The 23,570-nt window shown below is 33.9% G+C and overlaps 2 protein-coding genes across 2 annotated transcripts; one reads left to right on the top strand and one right to left on the bottom strand.

The window, feature by feature from the left end:
* Positions 1–1,273: 1,273 nt before the first annotated feature.
* Positions 1,274–1,846, bottom strand: LOC133294741 (protein DMP3). Its single transcript, XM_061493485.1, has one exon. It carries the CDS (start codon positions 1,844–1,846, stop codon positions 1,274–1,276), a length of 573 nt encoding a protein of 190 aa, XP_061349469.1.
* Positions 1,847–12,917: 11,071 nt separating this feature from the next.
* LOC133294742 (receptor-like cytosolic serine/threonine-protein kinase RBK2) lies at positions 12,918–23,405 on the top strand. The gene is made up of 10 exons (XM_061493486.1): positions 12,918–12,961; positions 13,238–13,344; positions 13,431–13,778; positions 13,958–14,209; positions 14,291–14,448; positions 15,062–15,141; positions 15,227–15,362; positions 15,466–15,615; positions 23,128–23,283; positions 23,373–23,405. Exons 1-10 carry the CDS (start codon positions 12,918–12,920, stop codon positions 23,403–23,405), a joined length of 1,464 nt encoding a protein of 487 aa, XP_061349470.1.
* Positions 23,406–23,570: the final 165 nt, after the last annotated feature.

Below are 23,570 nucleotides of genomic sequence, written 5' to 3' on the forward strand. Positions count from 1 at the left end.
CATCATTATCACCACATGTTGCAAATTAAACTGATCGATCTTATGGTTATTGAGGAGAGTGTGTTGTTGTGTTGTGGGATTGTAGATATTGAAAAAAAGCTAAGCGGGGTGATGGGGGGAAGTGGGTGAGGGTATTAATAAGATAACCCCACCCCCAAAGATAGAGAGAGAAAGTGGATTATGGTGAAGAGAGTGAAAGGGTGAAAATAATTATATGAAGCATGAGCTGTAGTGATAGAGCAAACTTAGCAATTAGCAAACGGTGCCGGGTCCCACTGAGATGCCCTATTATTTCTCCCAAATTGGCACATTGCTTTTTTTTCTTCCTCATTTTCAAGGCACATCCTCATCCTCACTTTTCTTTTTTGAGGTATTTACTCATCACACATAATAATAAGTGGTGTATTTTCTTCATTTTTTTTTGTTTATGGTTTTCAATTATCTGGTTAATTGTTTTTTGGCATAAGGTTACAGAGTCATCTATTCGTTTTGTTTCCCAAGAGATATCGTAAACGATAGACTTTTTAGATCATCTCTATCCAAATACGCAAATTTTTAGACATCCAAAAAAATCTTCCCATGCATTAATTAGTATATTAACAGTTCACTTATCCAAACCAAAAAAAGTATGATAATGTTATTTTTACATTAACGGCAAATAATATAGAAAAAAATTCTAAATAAACAAATCATTCGGTGCAATTATATTAATAAATTAGCCATTTTGATATGTGCGTTGTACGTACTAAAATATAAAATTAAATTAGTATGTTTAAATATGTAGACTTTTCTTTTTATTCTATTTAGCGGTGTAAAATTTATAAAAGACACTAATTCATTTAGTTACTTTTTAAGTAAAACTACTTTTATTTTTTATTTTTTTAAAAGGAAGCAAATTAATTATTTATAAAATACATCCTTAATTACTAGATGATTCAAACAGATCTCTTCCATGAAAATCTGGGTGAGAGCCAGATTGATGCTTTAGTTTTTACTTTCAAACACTCAAAAGTACAAAAAATACAAAACAAATTATCAAAACATATCGCATAATTACAACTAATTAACGACGATAAATAATTTAATCAAATAATTTGTATAACAAATATTTTGAAGGCACCACCAATTAACCAAACTAGTTTTTCATTACTTTAACTTATTACTTTCAAGCCACGCTAAACTACATATTAATGCTAATTAATCGAGTTTTTATTCACAGATGTTGCATGCCTTTTTCCTGAAAAGGCTAGTGTACTGCATGTATTGTGTGTCATCATGAACTTGGCATGTCTGCATATCCTATCCCTCTTCGTGTGGTTGGAAAGTAAGCGAATAAGAAGCTTGATAAAATCCCCGCTCCCAATGGCAAGTTCATGATCAATGCACGTTCATTAGTTCCCTCGTTGGGAATCAAACAATTTTGCACGTTTGAGTTGCTGACGGCAAAGACTAAGAACAATAAAAGTGACAAAAAGGCATGAACAAAGTCTATCACACGTATTCTAAACTTGCATAGTTCCTTGGTTTCCTCGTCATTACTGTAGTTGAAGACGTATAAACCATTGAATGTAGCGATCCCATGGTATAGCTTCCCATCACTACTAATGAAGCTATCAGTGAAGGAAGACAAGAAGCAAATAATAGCACTAATAAAAATAACCAATGAAGTAAGGAACTTGTTGGAAAGTTCGCAGCTCCCATTGTTGGAAAAGGGAGGGATGAGAGCATTAAATGCAAGGACAGTGCTAGTGGGTAGAAGATTAGCAAGGTTGGCTGCACTCGCCAGGGTCTTGTGAACAGGATGGTCTGAACCACGGTCTTGAACTGCTGCAGGAAGGGTTGACATGTTTTGTTTCAAAGATGAGTTGGACATGTTTTGTTTTCAGAGAGAAAATTATGGCTATGGGATATAATTGCTTCTTTTTGTTTTTTTTTTTCTGTTGGATATGATTTCCGGTTTTATCATTAATTTATATGGAAAATTATGGGGAAGGTGATTTAATTAAAATGTGGAGATTAATAAGGTAGCTTAGGACATGTTAATCATGTGGATAATTGTGGAAGGAAGCATTGGCGTCCTGGACTCATGGAATGGCCTAGTTTTATTGTCATAAGTAACATATATAACAGCATGTTCTATTTGTTTCACGTTTATCTTAGGGTGAAGAAATTAACAAGAAATGCAATATAGAAGCAATCCTTTGGTTTACAACTCTCATGCATGCTTAATCATTGGAGCACTACGTATAATGGAAAAGAGAGTTGCTGCTACTATTTCTTTCATTCAGAATGGCGCGAATGCAAACGTGACCGGCTCATTTCTGTTATTGTGCAGGTTCAAGCAGTTTTAAAAAAAGTACTCTTGTCTTGGTTGGCATCATAAACGTGGAAACAAGACAAACAAGTTGCACAAAACCTTTGATCGCCATCTCTATGCAAATTTGAAAATCGTTACTGACTTAATTGCATTTTATTGTTCCGCTGTAAATTTCAAACTCACAAGATCACATAATTATTCGTAACAACTAAAAATTAAATTTATTCCTCAATCCTTGCACGAGTTTTTCATTTCTTAAGAAACAAACAATTCTATTGGCCTGAATATTAATATAAAGACATCCGATTAATAAAAGGTTCAGTTTTTCTTATGTTGTATGAGATAAAATATTTTCTACATACACATAAAAATATGTGAAGCTCATATGAAGAGAAGATAGAAAAAAAGAAATTATGAGCTCCACATGTTTTTACGTATATGTAGGAGATAAATTTATCTCTTACAATATGAGAAATATCAAACTCATTAATAAATATGATATATAATAAGATAAAAGTGTTCTTTAATTATGTACAAGGCTACTTATAAAAAATAGGGTAAACTTCATTTTCACCAATTGTGGTTTTGTAATTTATCATTTGACCCCTCATAGTTTTAAACTTATCACTTAGACTCGTTGTGCTTAAATAATTTATCATTAATTTAACCCCCCATGATTTCATATTTTCACTTAGACTCCTTGTGGTTAAAAATATTTTCACTTAGACCCCTTGTGGTTTAAAAATAAAAATTATAAAAAATAAATAAGAGGAAAATAAATTTTCCCTACTTTTTATTTTATATCCTCACCTAATGCATTTAAGGTTTAAAAATAAATTCTAAACAAATTAACTTATTTTTATCAAGAAAATAAATTCAAATCAAATATTTTTATTTTATCTATTTGAAGAAAGTAAATATCTTATTTTGATAGTACATATTTAATTTATCATAAATAATATTTTTTTAATTTCATCTTAAATAATCTTTTTAATTTCAAATATATTTTTAAAATAAAAAATTAAGACAATTTATAAACTAATTTCAGAATAAATAAATTAAAATATTTTTCAAACCCTAAATGCATTACATGAGGATATAAAATAAAAAAGAGAGAAAATTTATTTTAAATATGTTTTTAAAATGTTTATTTTTTAAACCACAAGGGGTTTAAGTGAAAATTTGAAACTATAGGGGGTTAAATGATAAATTATTTCGGCACAGTGGATCTAAGTGATAAATTTAAAATCATGGAAGGTCAAATGATAAATCACAAAATCACAATGGGTGAAAATGAAGTTTTCTCTAAAAAAATATTTCAAATAATAAAATGCAACAAGACTGAATAAATATATTCCTAACCGATGTAAAAATATACAATCGCAAGACGTGTGTTTTTATACGTATATAAATGCAAGATTCAGTATAATAGGGAGAAAACATGCGTTTGATGGCGAACCCACAATTTTTTATAATAGGGGTGAAAAGTAAAATTTTAAAACTATAGATATTATTAAAAATAATAGGAGATATTAACTATTATAAATATTTTTGAGGGATGGACTAACTAGTACAACATCATCTACTTGTATAAAGATATAAGGTAGGGACCTCATGGAATGCAGGCATGGTGATGTCCTAGCTAATGTCATGGGTGCATTTGTTGGAGAACATATGGCACTAAACTGACCTGCTGAGAGACTCCATAAGAATTCATTATAGAGAGCTATCATTGGATTTGTCATGTCTCATCGTTTGGTGCAGATCGTCCTAGACTTGAGGATGTTATCGAACACTATGTTCTAGGGTTATACTTTGACTGTACAACTCTATTTTCCTGAAAATGGGAAGAACGGTGTACTCTTGGGTATAACTCGAATACATTAGTATAGATGGACATCCGAAAGGACTCACAATCTCCTACAAGGGATTGGTCGTTAACAAAATCGGTAGGGCTTGGATGACTTCTATTAGACTTGAGAAGTTGTGCATAGTAAGGGATCATGAAAAGTCATGTATCTGCCTTAGAGTTTATAGAAGAAGATTCTTAGTTATGTGAAAAAGCTATATTTAGTCAACCAAGAGAGATGATACTATATCCTTGTTCTCGACTAAATGTGAATGACGATGTGAGGGATGATGTCGGCACGGTATCCGAATTAGAAAGGTAGATCATTTGATAAACTCAGTTAGTTTTTGGGCTGCAGAGCTTTGGTAGTGTCTTATGTGGTCATTAAATAAATTGAGCCCATTAAATGAGTTTAATTGGTTTAAGTTTATTTATGTCAGTGACTGATTGAGCCTAATGGGTCACACACAAAGGTTGTTCTTAATTGTTTATATCTAGCAAGTTTAGGCCAATAATTGTCATTGAACTTTTTCAAGGCTATACGTGTAATTGGATTGGAGTAGGACTCCAAGCCCAATTAATCATGCGCTTTATTTGGGCTTTGAGTGAGAAATTGATTTCTCCACTAATAGGCCCAAATGTGCTAGTAGGCCGACAGGGTCTTGGGCCATGAGTCCTAGTAAGTCAAATAGTTGACTTGTCAAAATAAGTTTTGACGCAATTCGAAATTTGAATTTTAAATTTTTAAATTTTGAATTTAAATTACGACTTAGGATAAAATTGAATTTAAATTTAAGTTTAAATTTAAATCCAAGAGGTTAGGTTATTTAAGGATAATTTTGAATTATCCAAATCTATATCTAATAAAAATTGGATAAAGATTCTTTTTATTTGAATTATAAATTTAAATAAAAAATTGTTGTAGCAAAATCAAGGGATTTGATGAAGATGCTAGAAGATTTGTTGTGGATTCTTCAAGACCTCATGATTAAATCAAATCTACATGGATATGATCCATTAGGCTTGAATTTCAAATTCTAGCTCTTTCTTGGAAGGCAAATTATGATGATATCTTTATGATTAAGATATATCCTAAGAAGATCTATAATATCTCAATGGATATGAGCCTAAGAGCCCATTTGGATAGACTTTTAAAGAAAAAACTTTTTATGCATTGCTTTTTTAAATTAACTTTTTATAAAAGGGTAAAATTATTTTACGTTTGGACGTATAATCTGAAAATTGTTTTTACATAAAAAATTATTTGGATGTTAAAATAAAAAAAGCACTCTTATATACAAAATTACAAAAAAGGACATTAAGGGGGAGAGCGTTAACGTATTCACTTTTTATATACTAAATTACAAAATCTACATGCATGGACGTGCATACAGATACAATGTTGTATTCATTTTCTTGTTTGTTGTGAGACTTGGTTTCTGTGTTTATTTTCTTGTTTTTGTGATTGTGGCTTGAAAAAAAGAAGGAAGAAGATAAAAAAAAACAAGGACCAAACACCAAGCATAGGATTGTACCTTTTACCAAGAAAAAAGAAGAACCAAAAATAGCAATTGTAGGATGAGGAGAGATGGAAAAAAAATAGTACCTTAAGAAAACGTAGTAATGAAAATAAAAAAAGAGGGAAGATATTTGATTCTAAAGTGATAGGTTGTTTTAGCTAACAAAAAAAAAAGCATGATCATAAGATAGGAAGAGATAATGGGCTCACAGGATAAGGTTAAATTTGTATTTTAAAAATTTATATTATCTTTTAATTTCTGATTTTTCTAAAAGCAACCAATTATTGGCTAAAAAAGCATCATTTTAACTTTTATTGTAAATTTTATTTTTTAAAAAAGTTGTTATCCAAATATATAAAATTTCTCAAATTGACCTTTTTTTTTAAAAAAAAAAGCAACTTTTTTAGAAACAAAAACTCATCCAAACGGGCACTAAGTAGTGTTGTTCAATTAGGATTGTAAAACCCTAATTGCAAAGCATGAAAATTGGCGCCTAAGTGTATAGAAACACATGAGAAATTAGGTCAGCCTCCAAGACCAAGAACCCTAGTTTTCTTGGCCGCCCTTCCATCTTCATCAATCCTCCATTGTTGCGCCCCTCTCCTAATCTCAAGACACCATCATAGTCTCGGGAAAAATAAACCTAAACACTTGAAGCATCCACCTTGTCATTGCCTAGCAAGCATCCACCTTGTCATTGCATAGCAAGCATCCAAGTAGAAGGAGGATTCAATGAGAAAAAGTTCTCACAAGTGATCAAGAGACAATCGTGTGGATCAATGTTAGAGAACTTCATACACTTTGACATTTTCAAGTGATCAAAGGTAATCCTAAACCCTATGTGTCTTAACAGGTAGATTCTAAGGCATAACTCATGGTGACCATAAAGAGTTATGGATTCCGCATCGATTAACAAAGATTGAATTTTTTTTGTTTTTCATCCTCATGAATATGTTGCTTGAACATCAAGTAATGCAAAATTTAGCTTTCAACTAAGCCCGGACTCTAGATGAATCGTTAGCTAATTCAAATAATTAAAAGTTGTGATAATTCCATAAATAGGGTAGGTAAAAAAAATGCAAAATTGATGATGTGTATTTGATAGTACTATGACCAATGGAAAAGCCATGTTGGTACCAGTTAGAGTCTTGCCACTCACTTATTTTTAAAAAATGGTATATTTTTTTAAAAGTATTATAATCACTGATTGAGTTTTAAAAATAAAATAGTCGTGGCACTAATTAGATTTTTTTGACCTGCAGTGACTATGACGTAATAAACTCTCGCTTAATCTATACGGTGAAATGATTGTGAACAGTTTTTATTTTTTATTTTTTTACTTTTTTTATCTCTGGCTTAAATTCAACTTTTTTTTATGTAAAAGAATTAAGTACCACTTTCGTCATAAATTCTGATATTTATATTTGCCACCGTATTACTCCTCATGTTATATGTATTATTTGATTGATTTAATGTTTATCTTATTATAGATGAGAAATTTATCTCCTATATACTTTTATATATATAAAAATATGTTAGATTTAAATTTTTTCTTTTTCTCTTTTTTTTGGGGAAATATTAAACACTTATTTTATTACCATCTAATATGGTTGATCAGGCAATGTTAAACTCAAAACAAAGTTCTAACTTACCCGTCAAATGATGTTGTTGGGCACAGTATTTCATTATAAACTAATTATAATATATATTCACATTATACAAAGATAATTATTGTATTTTTGAAAAGCCTAAAATTGACAGGTTAACTTGTGAGACACACCTGAGTTAAGATAATCCAAAAGATTAGCCCAAACAAAATCAACTGTCTTCTCCTCGTAAATCGTTCCTTTGGTTTTCTGTGTCTGAAACGTTCACTCGCTGTTGGTCGAGAGCATAACTCGCAGCAAAAGGTTACATTTTACCACATATCCAAAACCTTAATCCTTAAGGACTCACGTAAGATACAGAAAGAGGGTGAGGATATGAATGAGAACTTTTCTGTAATCTGTTTTTGGGTTGTTTTCTTACTAAGGATCACATCACTCCAGTTTGTAACTAACTCACCATTTTTAGCTTCCATGGTGAATGAAGGTGACCCTAACCAGCTAGGTTATTGTTTATGGTATGCACACATTTAGCTTCATGTTCTTACCTTTGGGTATCAGGGCCTACATTCATCTTCTTCCTATTTTCACAAATGTTGATGGGTACACCATTGTAGAATTTTTTTTTTATCTTTGATTTTCTTTTAGCATGTACTTAGAGCAGCAGTATCATATGTGGGGTAAGTACTAGCTCAAATTGGCATCATGCTACTTAAGTTTAAAACATCTTTGATTCTTGGCACTCCCTGAATTTTAAAAATGGTATATTTTTTTAAATATTATAATCATTAATTGAATTTTAAAAAATGATATAGCCTTGGTGAAAGGATTGTGAATGATTTTTTATTTTTATTTTTATCTTGCTTAAATTCAATTTTTTTATGTAAAAGAATGAAGTACCACTTTCGTCATAAATTCTGATATTAACTTACACAGCCAACACTCCAGAAAATTTCAACCCTTAAATAAAGGGATATGAATGGTTTTTATTATATTTGTTACTCCTCCTGGTATATGTATTATTTTGATATAATGTTTATCATATTATATATAAGAAATTTATTTCTTATATATATATATAAATATGTTGGACCCATTTTTTTTTTCTTTTTCTTCTTCTCATTTGAGACCTATGAGTTTCATATATTTTTATATATATATTAGAAATAAATTTATCTTCTAAAACATAAGAAATATTAAACACTTATTTTATTACCATCTAATAGGATTGATCACGCAAACTTAAACCCAAAATAAAGTTCTAACTTAACGCGTCAATTGATATTGTTGGGCACGGTATTCCATTATAAACTAATTATAATAAATATTCACATGACACAAAGATAATTATTGTATTCTTGAAAAGCCTAAAATTGAAAGGTTAATTTGTGAGACACGCATGGATTAAGATAATCCAAAAGATTAGCCCAAACAAAGTGGCGAAGCCAAAATTTAATTTTAGTCGGGGTCAAAAATTTGACATGTCAAAATATTTATCATAATTACACATATCTTTTATTTTTTAATAATATAATATATTTATGATATATATTATTCATTTAAAAATATATTTTGAGATCATAATTTGCAACATTAATTTTTAAAGTAATAGGATTAATGTTATTTTAAACAATAATAAATATTTATTTAAAATTTAAAATATAATATAAAATTCAATTAGTAAAGAAAGTGCAATTATATGTACATATACATATATGAAATTTTAATGTGATTTTTATGAACATTTTCATGTGATCTTTATGAACATTATTTCATGTGATGTTAATGAAAATTTATTTCATGTGATCTTTGTGAATAATTTTTTTTATCTTTTACATTTCAATTTGGTTTGGGCCTATAAACTTCAGGGGTGTATTAAATTATGATTTTAAAAGATTTTTTTTTTAGATAAAAAATCTTATAAATTTTAATAGAATTTATAAGATTTGAAAGGACAATATAGATTTATACGATTTTAAAAATCATATGAACTTTTAACAAACATTCAAAATTACAAGAGTCAATAAAAATAATAATAAAGAAATGCAATGATATTAATAAAAAAGTAAAACTTAATATAATTTTTTCAATCAGTAAAACTTAATATAATTTTTAACAAACATTCAAAATTACTAAGCATCAGCTCTTTACATATCTAAAGCTATACTGTCCTTCATGCATCAGCATCTTCTTATTCCTGCTCTTGGGTTTGACCAATGAGTTAAAAATTATCTTATTCCTTAACTGGTGATACTGAAGATGAAGATGCATCTACTGATTCAATTAAAAATTTATTTGAACAACATTCTTTGTGAAGAAAGTTATGTATGCTAGCACAAGCTCTGCTTGTGTTTTAAATGGAAATCGAGGTGCTGACTTAAAAATTGTGAACCGTGATTTAAATATACCAAATATCCTCTCAGTTACATTTCTCAATGATGCATGACGAAAATTGAACACGAAGAATATTAGGATTATTAGGATTTTTAATAGAGCTTGTCACCGAATTATTAAGATTTTTAATATGTATCATTGCCAAACACTGCACGAAGAATATTAGGATTTTATTCTCATTATTATCCAAACAATATACAAAAGAAGAAGGTCGAAAAAGAATGTATGTGGTAAGCTTATTAGTTCAATTTTAGAGATTAGATACATGTTTATTGTCAACTCTATACAACTCTGGTAAAAAAATATGAAGCACATCATTAATCATGAAGGAGAAATACCAAAACCTGGTAAATACATACGACAAACACAATCATTAATCATGAAGGAGGAATACACAAACCTGAGAAAATATACGAGAGTCAAAAAATAACATACCTTGGATTTAAGAAAATGCTAAAGTACATTGTGAGACACAGCAATAGAGAAATCTCAAGAAATCCTAGGAGTTAGGGTGAGATTGTGAGAGAGACATCTTATTTACATTTCTTACTAAAAAGTCTCATGAAATCTACACCAATAGAAAATTCATTAAAATCGTCAGATTTTTGAATACCGCAATATTATTTTTTCTTTGTTTAAAATCCTGATTGAATACCAACGAATTTGGACGGAGTCTAAATTAATATTTTAAAATCCTAATCAAATACCACATGACTTTTTTTCAATCCTTTAAAATCCTAATTGAATACCAATGAATTTTTTTATCCAAAAATAATCCATTAAAATCATCTCAAATCCTAATCCAGTACACCCTCTTAGTTTGCAACTTGGTAGGCCTTAGGGTAAGGTTGCCTCGGTAATGAAATCAATTGTTTTAAAATGTATTGGGGTCCTCAAACTTATCCTAAGTAAACACCATTTCATCATCTTCAGATCTTTCAGTTGACTTGTAATTGCAAAACTTGAGAATTCATCTGAGAAATCAAGAAATTCATGGAACATAGCGTTGATGAAATCTCATCAATCCAGACATTCATATGAGATAGCTTTGCTTTCATCTCTTCCCCATCTTTGTTTAAATTACCAATTTCTACCTCATATGATATTCATTCCAGTAATCTTTCTGAAAAACCGACCGACTTTACTTCCTCCTTGTGATTGTACTGGCTGTTTAGATAGATTCTTGGCTTCATTTATGATCTCTTCTGTCTGCCGACTCTGATTAATCAATTTCGGAAGAGTACGATTTGCTGTAGTCAACATAAGTTTGCGAATCTCTGGATGCAGACCACTTTCAAACTTTTCCACCTACCACTCTTCATCAGATGTTCCGATCAAAATTTGCATACTTCATCAACTGCCCAAACTTTGCAATATATTCATTAATGGTCAGATTATCCTGTCGCAATGCCAGTAGTTCTATGTGCTTCATCCTTCTCATGGTCTTGGGGAAATACTTGTCAAGAAAAACCCGTCTGAGCACTTTGCGAGTTCTGTTTCTAGGGCTACAGACCTCCGATTGGGATATAATTTATATGCACGTAAAGCCCCAGATGTCTAGTTTCATATTATCTAAAGTTTATGTCAAAAGCATGTAAGCTCGATTTTTTTATGATTTTAGCAAGACAGGCAGGTTTTCTGGAAAAATTACAATTTCAGCAAACAATGTGTTTTACCAAACTTCTCACTGTTTTCATGTGCAAACCGATTTCTATACTAGATTTTATTTGTGAATTAAAAATGCAAAAATTATATGAAGCATTTTGACACAATGTAGGGGACATCTCAAGCTTCAAAATGGCGTATGGCACGTCCCTATCGGACCTCTGTGGAGGAAGATATGCTCTTTCGAAGTTCGTCCCCAGATGTAATGACCCACCGATCAGAGAATCCACCCATATGATCCCTGCAGTAATAGGTAACAAACCACCAGCTGCCCCTGCGATAAAAGCATCCCCAAATTGCCGCATTAGGTTTTTTAGTTTTTTTTAATAGATCAGGCCAAAACAATAGATCAATCAAGCCTTTAATAGACTAATAGGTCAGTATAGCTCTAAATATTTTAGATAAGCTTAGGCTATTAAAGCCAAAGCCTGCAGGCCTAACCTGCCTCATTTACAGCCCTAGTCGTAACCTGTGAAGAACATGAACATAAAGGGACAGAGCAAATTTCACAATTAAAAAGAAACATGGAACAATCAGCGATAAATGTTTAAAATCATTTAAATGACATTGGATCCACATAAATCATTTGATCAATATTTTAATATTTAAAAAATTTAAAAATACAAAAAAAAACAAAGAATTTATTAATGGGTATGTACAAGAAATTTTCATACTCCATATATATACATATATCTTCATTGAATTTTCTCTTTAACAGTTTTCACTGATTAATCACCAAAATTTTTATTCCTGTTGTGAAATGAAATACAAATAACACCAAGAAACAATTTAATTTCATTACCAATAGCAACTGTAGCTCTACATTAAACTATTTTTTTTCAAAAAAAAGTAAACGTAAAACAACCACACAAAAAAGTTGTAAATAAAAGAAAAGGCATGAATTTCACTCATGATTGAAACACCCAATAAATTATTATGGTCCGTAAAGATAAAAAATTTCTCTTTTACAATGTTCAAAAATGCAAATCATTTTTTTTCTATCGGATAATATAATTATCAATGCATATTCTAAGAATATGTATCCATAAAATCTTGATAAAGGAACAAAATATCGTACATTGTCGCAGAATAACTGAGTTCCGACTCCGGGTATTGAGTGCGAATAAGAAAAAAAAGATTAGAAAAAAAAAACTAATTAAAAAAAGATAAAAGAAGAATAAAAAATTAAGAAGAAAGTCTTATAGCGTAATTATAGTTACTTATATAATTATAATATAATAAATAAAATTTACTGAAATATAGGTTGAGCGAGGCCGCACCTAATCATAACGTGTCTCCGCCACTGCTTTTGTCGTAAGTCGTTCTTTGGTTGTCTGTGTCTTAAACGTTCTCACTTCAGTTTTTGTTTGGTGGAGAGCATAACTCGCAGCAAAAGTTATATTTTACCACATGTCCAAAACCTTAATCCTCGAGGACTCGTGTAAGAGACAAAAAGAGGGTGAGGATATGAATGAGAACTTTTCTGTAATCTGTTCCTGGGTTGTTTTCTTACTAAGGATCACATCACATCACTTCAGTTTGTAACTAACTCACCATTGTTAGCTTCTATGGCGAATGAAGGTGACCCTAACCAGCTAGGTTATTGTTTATGGTATGCACGCATTTAGCTCCATGTTCTTACATTTGGTTATCAGGGGCCTACATTCATCTTCTTCCTATTTTCACAAATGTTGATGGGTACACCATTGTAGAAATTTTTTTATCTTTGATTTTCTTTTAGCATGGACTTAGAGCTGCAATATCATATGTGGGTTAAGTACTAGTCACAATATCATATGTGGGTTAAGTTTAAAACATCTGAGTTGGCAACGTGCAATGTCCTTTTCTGTTTATGATTTAATGATATTTGAGATTATGTGCTATGTAGGGACCATAAGAAAAGCTCTGCTGACAAATCAAAGAAGGTCCCAATGGTCGATGCTTTTAATCTTAAACCCATGAGACGATTATTTTCTTGCTCTGCTTCTGCCCAAGGTTCTTTTTCTAATTGCTCATTTTTCATCCCAATTGAAAAGGCTTTCCTTGTGCTGTGTTTGTGATTTTCATTTTATGCTTCTTAGACTTGAGACATTTGGACTTGGAGAAAGAGAAAGAAGATGATGCATCTCCAAGAGGAGTCTTAGAAGCCTGCGTTAGAGACTTTGACTCTCAGCTGCAACCTGAATTGGAGACCAGTTGTTCAAATTCCAGGGCTCGGTCTCACTGGAGCAAAATTTTCAAACTGTGGAAAAAAAAACCACTTAAGCGCCTAACGTCCATCCCCCCAATTGGTGTGCCAAAGTTACCAAAGTGGAAAAGCAAAAGCACTAGAGAAAATACTGTTCTACGTAATCTTGACAACTTGAGGTCTTCTTTGGTGACCTTCAGCCTCTCTGACCTGAGAAATGCAACCGACAATTTTAGCAATGGTATGTAATCTGACCCTTTATGTCAAGCCAATACTTTCAATTTTATCATGGTTTAATTGTAATACTCATTCTGGATTTTTGTTGCTACATGTATGGATGCTCTAAGGGAAAACATTATTGTTTTATTAAAAATGGGGTCAGTTTGACTGTTTAATTTCTGTTGTTCCTTTTGATTGCAGAAAATTTAATTGGAAGAGGTGGTTTTGCTGAGGTTTACCAGGGTATTCTCCAAGATGGGCAACTAATAGCTGTGAAGAAACTGACTAAAGGAACCACTGATGAGAAGACAGCTGGCTTTCTAACTGAGCTAGGTGTTATTGCTCATGTTGACCATCCTAATACTGCCAAGCTTATTGGATGTTGTGTAGAAAGGGAAATGCAGCTTGTCTTTCAGCTATCTCCACTGGGAAGTTTAGGATCTCTTCTTCATGGTTTGTACTTAGTTGTATGTGAAAACTTGCTCTTTAAATTTTAAATGTATTTACTGCTAATTCTCTCATGATGAATTCCAGGTCCAGATAAAAACAAATTAGATTGGAGTAAAAGGTATAAAATTGCTCTGGGAATAGCTGAAGGTCTCCTTTATCTGCATGAGAATTGTCACAGACGAATAATTCATAGAGATATTAAGGCAGAGAATATTCTGCTCACCGAGAATTTTGAGCCTCAGGTTTTTTACTAAGCTTCATTAGAGAGAATGATAGAATTTATTTGAAGTATTACTTTGATACATGAAACATAGGCTCCATGATCGTATTCTGTGGTTGTGTGCTATATATACAGATTAGCATGCACATTTCTGCTAATTTTGTGATATTTATGAGCCCATCTCTGAGATATTGGCCACCTGAAATACAATTTACAAGAATATTTTCTTTGGTTGGCTTGAACCATGTGACTGAGTTGTGGGACTAATGACTCTTTGGATGGCTATGCTTTATCCGTTGAGAGTTCCATGGACAGTATCATAAAGAGTCTCTTACATAGAAACACCATCAAGCTGCTGTTTTTGTATATCTTTGTCCGATTTAGCATTTTGAATATAATTCTTACTCCCCGAAAATCTTTCATCTTTGCTAAGGCATAATAGATAAACTAAGCTGTGTCGTGTTTTGTGCTAAACGTTCTCTTTCATACCTTGTTAATACATGTTTTGCTTGTAAATCAGCTAAGCTACAGACAATATCTTTTAAGGCTTTTCGTATCCCCTGTTAGTAGGGTATAATTTTCATGCAATCTTTCTTCTGATTTATCACTTCCTTATTAATTGAAATTTTCTCCAGATTTGTGATTTTGGGCTTGCAAAGTGGTTACCAGAACAATGGACTCACCATAATGTATCAAAATTTGAAGGCACATTTGGGTATGCCTATAAAAAGATACAACAAACGCTTGAATTTTTTAGGTTCTCATGATTTAATATATTCCCCAAATTACTTGATTGGCAGGTATTTTGCTCCTGAATATTGCATGCATGGCATAGTAGACGAGAAAACTGATGTTTATTCTTTTGGGGTCCTACTTTTGGAGATCATAACTGGGCGTAAGGCTTTGGATCATTTGCAGAAGAGTGTTGTCATATGGGTAAATCATTTTCCTAAAAAGTGGTATAGTATATTACATTACATTTATCTAAGTGTCACTACATGAGAGGCCTCAGCACTTTGTGATTTCTTACGTATTGTAGGCAAAACCTTTGCTTGAAGCTAATCATATCAAGGACCTCATTGATCCTTCTCTTGAGGATAATTATGACCGAGAACAGATGGGTCGTGTTGTTTTGACTGCATCAATGTGTGTTGAGCAGTCTCCTCTAATACGGCCCCGCATGAGTCAGGCAAGTACACAATGAGCTAAATAATTTGCACACTAGTTCATTCATGAAATTTCACATGGCATTACAATCATAGGAAACTAAGATGTTTTCAGTTACTGAACTGTGTATTTTTCCTGATAGCTAACGTGACACCACCATTTTTGTTAGGCTAACTGACAAGATAGTAGAGTCTGAAAAGAATTATGAATGCAGCCAACTGAGAAATTTGGAGCCATATCTCTATTTTTTACCAATTATGCTCACGTTCTTTCATTAGAAAAAATGTGGCTCTTTAATCTTTATAAACTTGTATTGTATATTTGCTAAACCAATTCTTTGATAAGTTGTCCACACGGAATGAAAATTTACAACTTAATCCATTTCACAAAATTTTCAATTTCTTCAGAAAATTATGGAAAATCATGATTCACATAGTCAAGTATCTGGTGGTTATATGGTTGTTTTTGTTCTATACTTCTTTCTTGAAAGGTGTTGATGGTAAAATTAATAGGTAGGATAGAGCAATCAAGATTCATCATAATGAAATAAGAAAGATAGAGAAATTGGGGGAAGATTATTAAGGAGAGAATATTGAGACATTAAAAAAGAGACTTGAATTATTTTCTTCTTCTTTTTTGTATGCTCAATCAGCTAACAATTTATAGAATTACAACTTCAACAAAGATTAGGAAATCCTAATTTGAATTTAAAACTAATAACACTCATAAGATAACCACTAATAAAATAAATTAAACAACTAAGATAATGATAAACTAATCTAATAACAAACAACTAGGATAAGGGGATAATGATTAATCTTGATTGCTACATTCAATTGCCCTTCAAAACAACCTCTTCCTCGAGGTTGAGATGTGCCTCCACCAGGATCAAAGGCAAATCGTTGTGTCTTCAACACACATTGGGTAGGTTTCAAGCGGAGCTGCATGGGCTGCCGCCATGCTAAGAACCTATTGAGAGTATTGTCATCCTTAAATGTTCTTCCAAATTTTTCATTGGGCATGCAAACCAGAACACCCGAATGAAATCCAATTTCAAAATTATCCATCACATCAGGAAATCCTTTATTCACTAAATGCATATCTTCAAATCCCTAGATGAGGTTAATATTATTATCAGATCAGGTAACCAGTGGCTGGTCCATTGCTTTTGGAGACAGCACTCTGAGATTGTCCAGGAACACCTTTTTTGTAACAGCTCGTTTCAATGGATATCCACAAAATGCCTTTTGAATTTTGATGGCTGCAATTTCTTCATTCTCCTCGATCCATTCTTGGAGCAAGAGCTTAATGATCTGGCATGTTTCTCGCATCGTAACATAATTGTTTTTTAATTGTTGTGTACATTGCTGATTTGTGGATGACATCCCAACTCGATTTGGGCATACTCTTAAAACGCCGACATTTGATGTGTTGTGGTTGGGAGATCCCGTTTGTTGATCTATGAGTCAGGCCATGTCTTGCTGGAGCAAGGCAAATTGCTGATTCTGAGATTCTAGAAGCTGTGTATAGGATTTTTGCATACTCAATATTGTTGTTCGTGCACTATTTCCGCAGCATGGAGTTATTGCTTCGTGTTCTTCACGTTCTGGTTCAGATTCCTATGGTGGGTGTTGTCCGCCATAGGAGGATGAGATCATATGAAAGCACCAATGAAGGGAACAAAAATTTTAAAGATAGAGAGAAGATTGGGTATAAAGAGATTTTGGGGAGAGTGAACATTAGGGAGGATATTAGACATTAGGAGGGATACCTGAATTACTTTTTTCTTCTTTTCTCTTTTTTGTGCTTAATGAGCTAATAATTTATAGAATTACAACTTCAACAAGCATAAGGAAATCCTAATTTAAATTAAAAGCTAATAACACTCCTAAGATAACTATTAATAACAAACCACTAGGATAAGGGGATAATGATAAATCTTAATTGCTACGAGAAGTAAATTTCACTGAGACGAGAATGAGCTATGCAGGCATTATGTGTAACAATCAAAGAGAAAACTTCAAAGAAGATTTTCCCTTCAATGGAGTGTGTCAACATGGTGATAGTCACTAATTAACTTGCTTCAGTTCTTTGCGCTTCCTTTCTCTCTTACCTATTGTTTATGGGAAAACATTTTCTTCTTTTAAAGGAGAAATTTTTTCTCTTATTAGTGACTCATGATTCATGGCATAAGTGGGTCCCACCTTGAATTTTCTTTTTCTCCACTATTTTGTAGATCCCATATGTCATGAGTCACCAGCAGGAGAAAACAATTTTCCTTTAAAAGGGGAAAATGATTGCCCATAGTTTATTTGCTTCGCTCGACTCTTGAGATGATAAAAACTTAAGTTTGATGAATTCGTTAATCATATTGTTGAAAGGAAGATTTTAAAATTTAAAATTTAAAATATTCTTTAGCTGTTTGAGTTGTTGAAATTGTATAGCTTGTTTGTAGGGATTATTTTGTTAATATTGGCTCCTAGTCTATCTGTTAATATGAGCTGGAAAATAGAAGGTAGTTTGTTACTGATGTATAAATATACTCCTCTGTTGAGGTAAATGAATATACGAGAATTACATTTTAGAGGTCTTAGCTTATTTGACATGGTATCAAGAGCAGTGTTCTGATCTTGTTCCTTGTGTCTCATATTGGTCACAATTTTTTCCCACCGCCCACCCAATTTTCTTTTCTTCTTTATTTCTCCTTCTCTCCATCACGTCACTTTCACCTTTCCACGCGTACGCCCCATATTCTTCTTCTCATACACGTGTCTGTATCCTTCCTACTTTCCCCAAAATCATCCTCCTAAATCCCTTATCCCTCTTCCTCAATGGAAAACGAAACAGAAATCCCTAATAACCCCATTACGTCTTCTCCCACGCCGGTGCCTCCTTCCTCTTCCCCGAATATAATTCTTCAACAGGATAACTCTTCCCTCCCTATCACCATAGTTCTAGATGAAACCAACTACCATCTCTGGTCACAACTGCTGGATATGCGCATTGGTGCCCGCAATAAGGGTGGCTTCTTTACCGGTGAAACTCCCAAACCGCGTACTGATGACCCAGGCTATGCTGCTTGGGTTACTGACAACAAGAAGGTGAAGGCTTGGCTCATTGATTCCACGAGCCCCCCACTCATGCAGCGATTTCTTCGACTCGACACTGCAAGAGAAATTTGGGATGCGGCCAAGCGAACATTCTACGACGATTCAGACGAAACATGTCTCTTCGAGCTTAACCAATGCTCCTTTCACACGAAGCAAATGGGTCGCCCTCTGTCCACGTATTACAATGAGCTTCTTTCCATCTTCCAAGAGATTGATCACCGCCTCCATACCCAGACAAACACGGTTGATGGCGTTCTTCATTTGCACTCTGCAATGACTCGACTTTGAGTTCATATTTTTTTGAGTGGATTAGATTCTGAATTCGATCAGGTCAGAGGGGAAATTTTGCGCAAGGATCCAAAATTGGACCTTGAAGGTACCTACGTATGCGTACGAAGAGAGGCTCAACAACGGCTCACCATGGGGCACCATAAATATCCTGAGAGTTCTGCTCTGACCACCCTTTCCCCTCGCCCAGAACCTCATGCTCCTACCCATCGCAACAAACTAGAGAAACCTTCTTATGTATGCTCTCATTGTGGTGAGAAGGGCCACTCTCAACAACGCTGTTATGAATTAGTTGGCTACCCAGATTGGTGGGATTACACCAAGCGACCCAAAAAAAAGACAATTGGGCGAGGATCCGATGCACCCAATCCCACTGCAAATGTAGCTTCCGCCAGCATCTTTGGTAAGCCACAAGCCCTCTCCACACTTTCTGGGAAATCCAACTGGATCATAGACACAGGAGCCTCAGATCATATGGTTCGAGATTCCGGTCAGCTCACCAATTTTGGCCCCTCCTCGCAATCTGTGATCTCCACGGCTAATGGTGGTACCTCCCCCATCACTAGTCAAGGTTCCATTTTTTTATCCAATAACCTATCTCTAAATTCTGTCCTCATTGTCCCTTCCCTCGAATTTAATCTGTTGTCTGTGAGTCAAATTACTGCTACCTTAAATTGCACAGTCACTTTTTGGCCAACTTTATGTGTATTTCAGGACATCTCCACAAAGATGATACTTGGTTATGGTGTTAAACAAGGAAAGCTATATGTGCTAGAAGCTACTCCGCAAGGTGAACATCAATTGGAATGTGTTTCTGCCACAACTACTTCGCAGAAGGCTGAAGATTCTGTCTGGCTATGGCATAGGCGTCTAGGTCATGTTTCTTTTAATTATCTTAGGAAGTTGTTTCCCAGTTTATTTATTGCTTTAAATAAAGATGTCTTCCAATGCAACATCTGTGAACTGGCCAAGAGCCACCGAATTTCCTTTTCTCCAAGTATAAATAAAAGTGTTGTTCCTTTTCAAGTTGTGCATTCTGATTTATGGGGCCCTGCCCAAGTTCCTTCTTTCTCTAAATCCCTTTATTATGTGTCATTCATTGACGAATGTACCCGTATGACTTGGGTAGCTCTTTTGAAACACAAAAATGAAGTGTTTCCTGCCTTCCAAAAATTTTACCAAATGGTTCACACACAGTATCAAACATCAATTCAAACCCTTCAATCAGATAATGGCACTGAATACTTGAATTCCTCTTTCCTTTCCTTCCTCCAAACTAATGGGATTAGGCATCAAACTTCCTGCCCATACACACCCCAACAAAATGGATTAGCTGAGCGGAAAAATCGACACTTGTTGGAGGTTGTGAGGGCTTCTCTCTTGGATATGAATGTCCCTCGCTCATACTGGGGGGAGGCTGTTACTTCTGCAGCTTATTTAATAAACAGAACACTTTCTAGCATTTTAGACTTCCAAACACCTTACCAGAAACTTCAATCATTTTTTTCCAGCCCTCATCTTTCAAATCTTGAGCCACGTGTGTTTGGTTGTAGTGTCTATGTGCACATCCCTAAGCCTTTAAGAAATAAATTGGATCCATGTGCAAATAGGTGTATTTTTGTGGGCTATTCTGACACCCAAAAAGGGTATAGATGTTTTGATCCAGTGAATTATAAGATTTATGTCACCTTGGAAGCCTCTTTTAGGGAATCTATCCCTTACTACTCAGGGGAAGTGTCTCCCTCTTCTTCTCAGGGGGAGAAACATATGCATAATCATGGAGAAGAAGAGTTTTTCTCCTATATCTCACCTGCTGAACTTGCTGCCCCTGCTGAACCAGCAACAGAATCTACACTACCTGCTGTCCTTGATGCAGAATCAGACCCATCACAAGTGGCTACATCACCCACACAAACACCTATAACCGAGGATTCATCAGTGGAGGTTTCTGAACCACAATTTAGCTCACATGCAGAGGTAATTCCTAACTCTGCTCCTACAGATATATCTGCATCTGCGTCCCCTTCTAATCCTCAACCCAGAAAATCACAAAGATGCACCAAGGGCATCCCAAAAACCCTTTATGAACCTGACCCCAGGTCTAAAGTGAGATATCCCATAAATAATTATGTGTCTACCCATAGATTATCCGAATCATATGCCTTGACTACTGATCTATTGTCCAGTATACCTATTCCCAACTGTGTGCAGGAGGCTTTGGACAACCCAAAATGGAAAGAAGCAATGAATGTGGAGATGGAAGCATTACAAAAAAACTCCACATGGGAGCTCGTGAATCTACCACCGGGAAAGAAAACCATAGGATGTAAATGGGTGTTTACAATCAAATTGAGAGCAGATGGGAGTATAGACAAGTATAAAGCTCGGTTGGTTGCTAAGGGGTTCACTCAAAAATATGGGATTGACTACCAAGAAACTTTTGCACCGGTAGCTAAGTTAAACACAATCCGGATCTTACTTTCTATTGCAGTCAACAAAGACTGGCCTTTGAAACAGTTTGATGTGAAGAATGCATTCTTGAATGGAGATTTAGAAGATGAGGTTTACATGGACATACCACCTGGAATTAAAGGAAGTCTGCCAGAAAATAACAAGGTTTGCAAACTAAAAAAGGCACTGTATGGCCTTAAGCAATCACCTAGGGCATGGTTTGGAAGGTTCACTATGGCAATGAGGAGGTCTGGATACACTCAGAGCAACTCAGATCACACTATGTTCATCAAACACAAAGAGAAGAAGGTGACAGTTTTAATAGTATATGTTGATGATATGATTCTAATAGGGGATGATGAATGTGAAATGAATTTATTAGAGAAATATCTTAAGACTGAATTTGAAATGAAAGACCTTGGAAATCTGAAGTACTTCCTTGGAATTGAATTTGCTAGATCCAACAAAGGAATTTCCTTATCACAAAAGAAATACACTTTAGATTTGCTTGCTGAAACTGGCATGCTTGCTTGCAAACCGGTTGATACGCCAATTGAGATGAATCATACACTAGGAGTGTATCCGGATCAGATTGAAACAGATATCAACAAATATCAGAGATTGGTGGGAAGACTGATTTATTTGTCACATACAAGACCGGATATTGCTTATGCAGTAAGTGTAGTCAATAGATTCATGCATGCTCCCAGTGAAGATCATATGAATGCGGTATATAGAATCTTGAGATATCTCAAAGGGTCACCAGGTAAAGGCTTACTGTTCTCAAAAGGGAATAATTACACCATTGAAGGGTATACAGACTCTGACTGGGCAGGGGACAGATCTAGTAGATAGTCTACCTCAGGGTACTTTACATTTGTAGGGGGAAATTTAGTAACTTGGAAAAGCAAGAAACAAAAGGTGGTAGCAAGGTCCAGTGCTGAAGCAGAATTTAGAGGAATGGCACATGGAGTATGTGAGTTGATATGGGTTAAAAGAGTGCTGGAGGACTTGAAAATCAGTCATGAGCATCCAATGACCCTTCATTGTGACAACAAGGCAACAATAGAAATTGCCCATAATCCTGTCCAACATGATAGGACCAAACATGTTGAAGTGGATAGACATTTTATTAAAGAAAAATTAGATCAGAAAATTATTTATGTCCCACATATAAAGTCCGAAGAGCAGTTAGCAGATGTCTTGACAAAGGCAGTGTCTGGAAAGGCATTCGAAGCAGCAATCAACAAGTTGGGTATGATTGACATACATGCACCAACTTGAGGGGGAGTGTTGAAAGGAAGATTTTAAAATATAAAATTTAAATTATTCTTTAGCTGTTTGAGTTGTTGAAACTGTATAGCTTGTTTGTAGGGATTATTTTGTTAATATTGGCTCCTAGTCTATCTGTTAATATGAGCTGGAAAATAGAAGGTAGTTTGTTACTGATGTATAAATATACTCCTTTGTTGAGGTAAATGAATATACGAGAATTACATTTTAGAGGTCTTAGCTTATTTGACACATATGTTTGGCAAGGACTAGGTTGCATACTATTTAGAGATGCTAACAAGAAGGAAGAGAATGAGAGAGAGAAGAACCTACTGAAAAGAGAAAGATAGTGAGGTTGCAGAAACCATGTAATTTCATAGAAGATTGATCATATTTTTCTTTGATGGCTGCAGGTTGTAACACTGCTAAGAGGAGATGACTGTATCCTGGAATCTGCAAAAGCACGCCGAAAGAAGCCTCTCCTAAGAACATACTCAGAAGAGCTACTGGATGCGCAAGAATACAACTCAACAAAATATCTAAGAGATCTCAAACGACATAGGCAGATTGCCTTGGCTACTCTTGAGATCTAAGGACACATCATATTTAAAACCTATGATGTTGTTATTAGTTTTTAGTGCTAAAAAGATGCATATAGATTGGTTTGGAACTTGGAAGTCCATGGAAATGACTATTGCGTTCACAAATTTGCACGACATTAGATTTTACTTGCAAATTTTGAAGGCTACCTAAATTTACATGGAGCTACTTGTGTAGCTGTGATGGCAGCGTTACTTATTAATACACAGTTATTTCATGTTTTTTAAAAGGGCTGTTTCTCTTGTTTTTATCAAAT

Source organism: Gastrolobium bilobum, unplaced genomic scaffold (assembly GCF_033153095.1).
Source record: "Gastrolobium bilobum isolate Gb01-03AN ecotype WA unplaced genomic scaffold, APGP_CSIRO_Gbil_v1 utg3268, whole genome shotgun sequence".
In the NCBI taxonomy this organism is placed as follows: Eukaryota; Viridiplantae; Streptophyta; class Magnoliopsida; order Fabales; family Fabaceae; genus Gastrolobium; species Gastrolobium bilobum.

Coding starts and splice junctions, on each gene's coding strand:
- LOC133294741 (XM_061493485.1), bottom strand. CDS start 1,846: ATGTCAACCCTTCCTGCAGCAGTTCAAGACCGTGGTTCAGACCATCCT.
- LOC133294742 (XM_061493486.1), top strand. CDS start 12,918: ATGGCGAATGAAGGTGACCCTAACCAGCTAGGTTATTGTTTATG. Junction 15,142..15,226: donor AAATTTGAAGGCACATTTGG/GTATGCCTATAA, acceptor CTTGATTGGCAG/GTATTTTGCTCCTGAATATT. Junction 23,284..23,372: donor TCAAACGACATAGGCAGATT/GCCTTGGCTACT, acceptor AGATGCATATAG/ATTGGTTTGGAACTTGGAAG.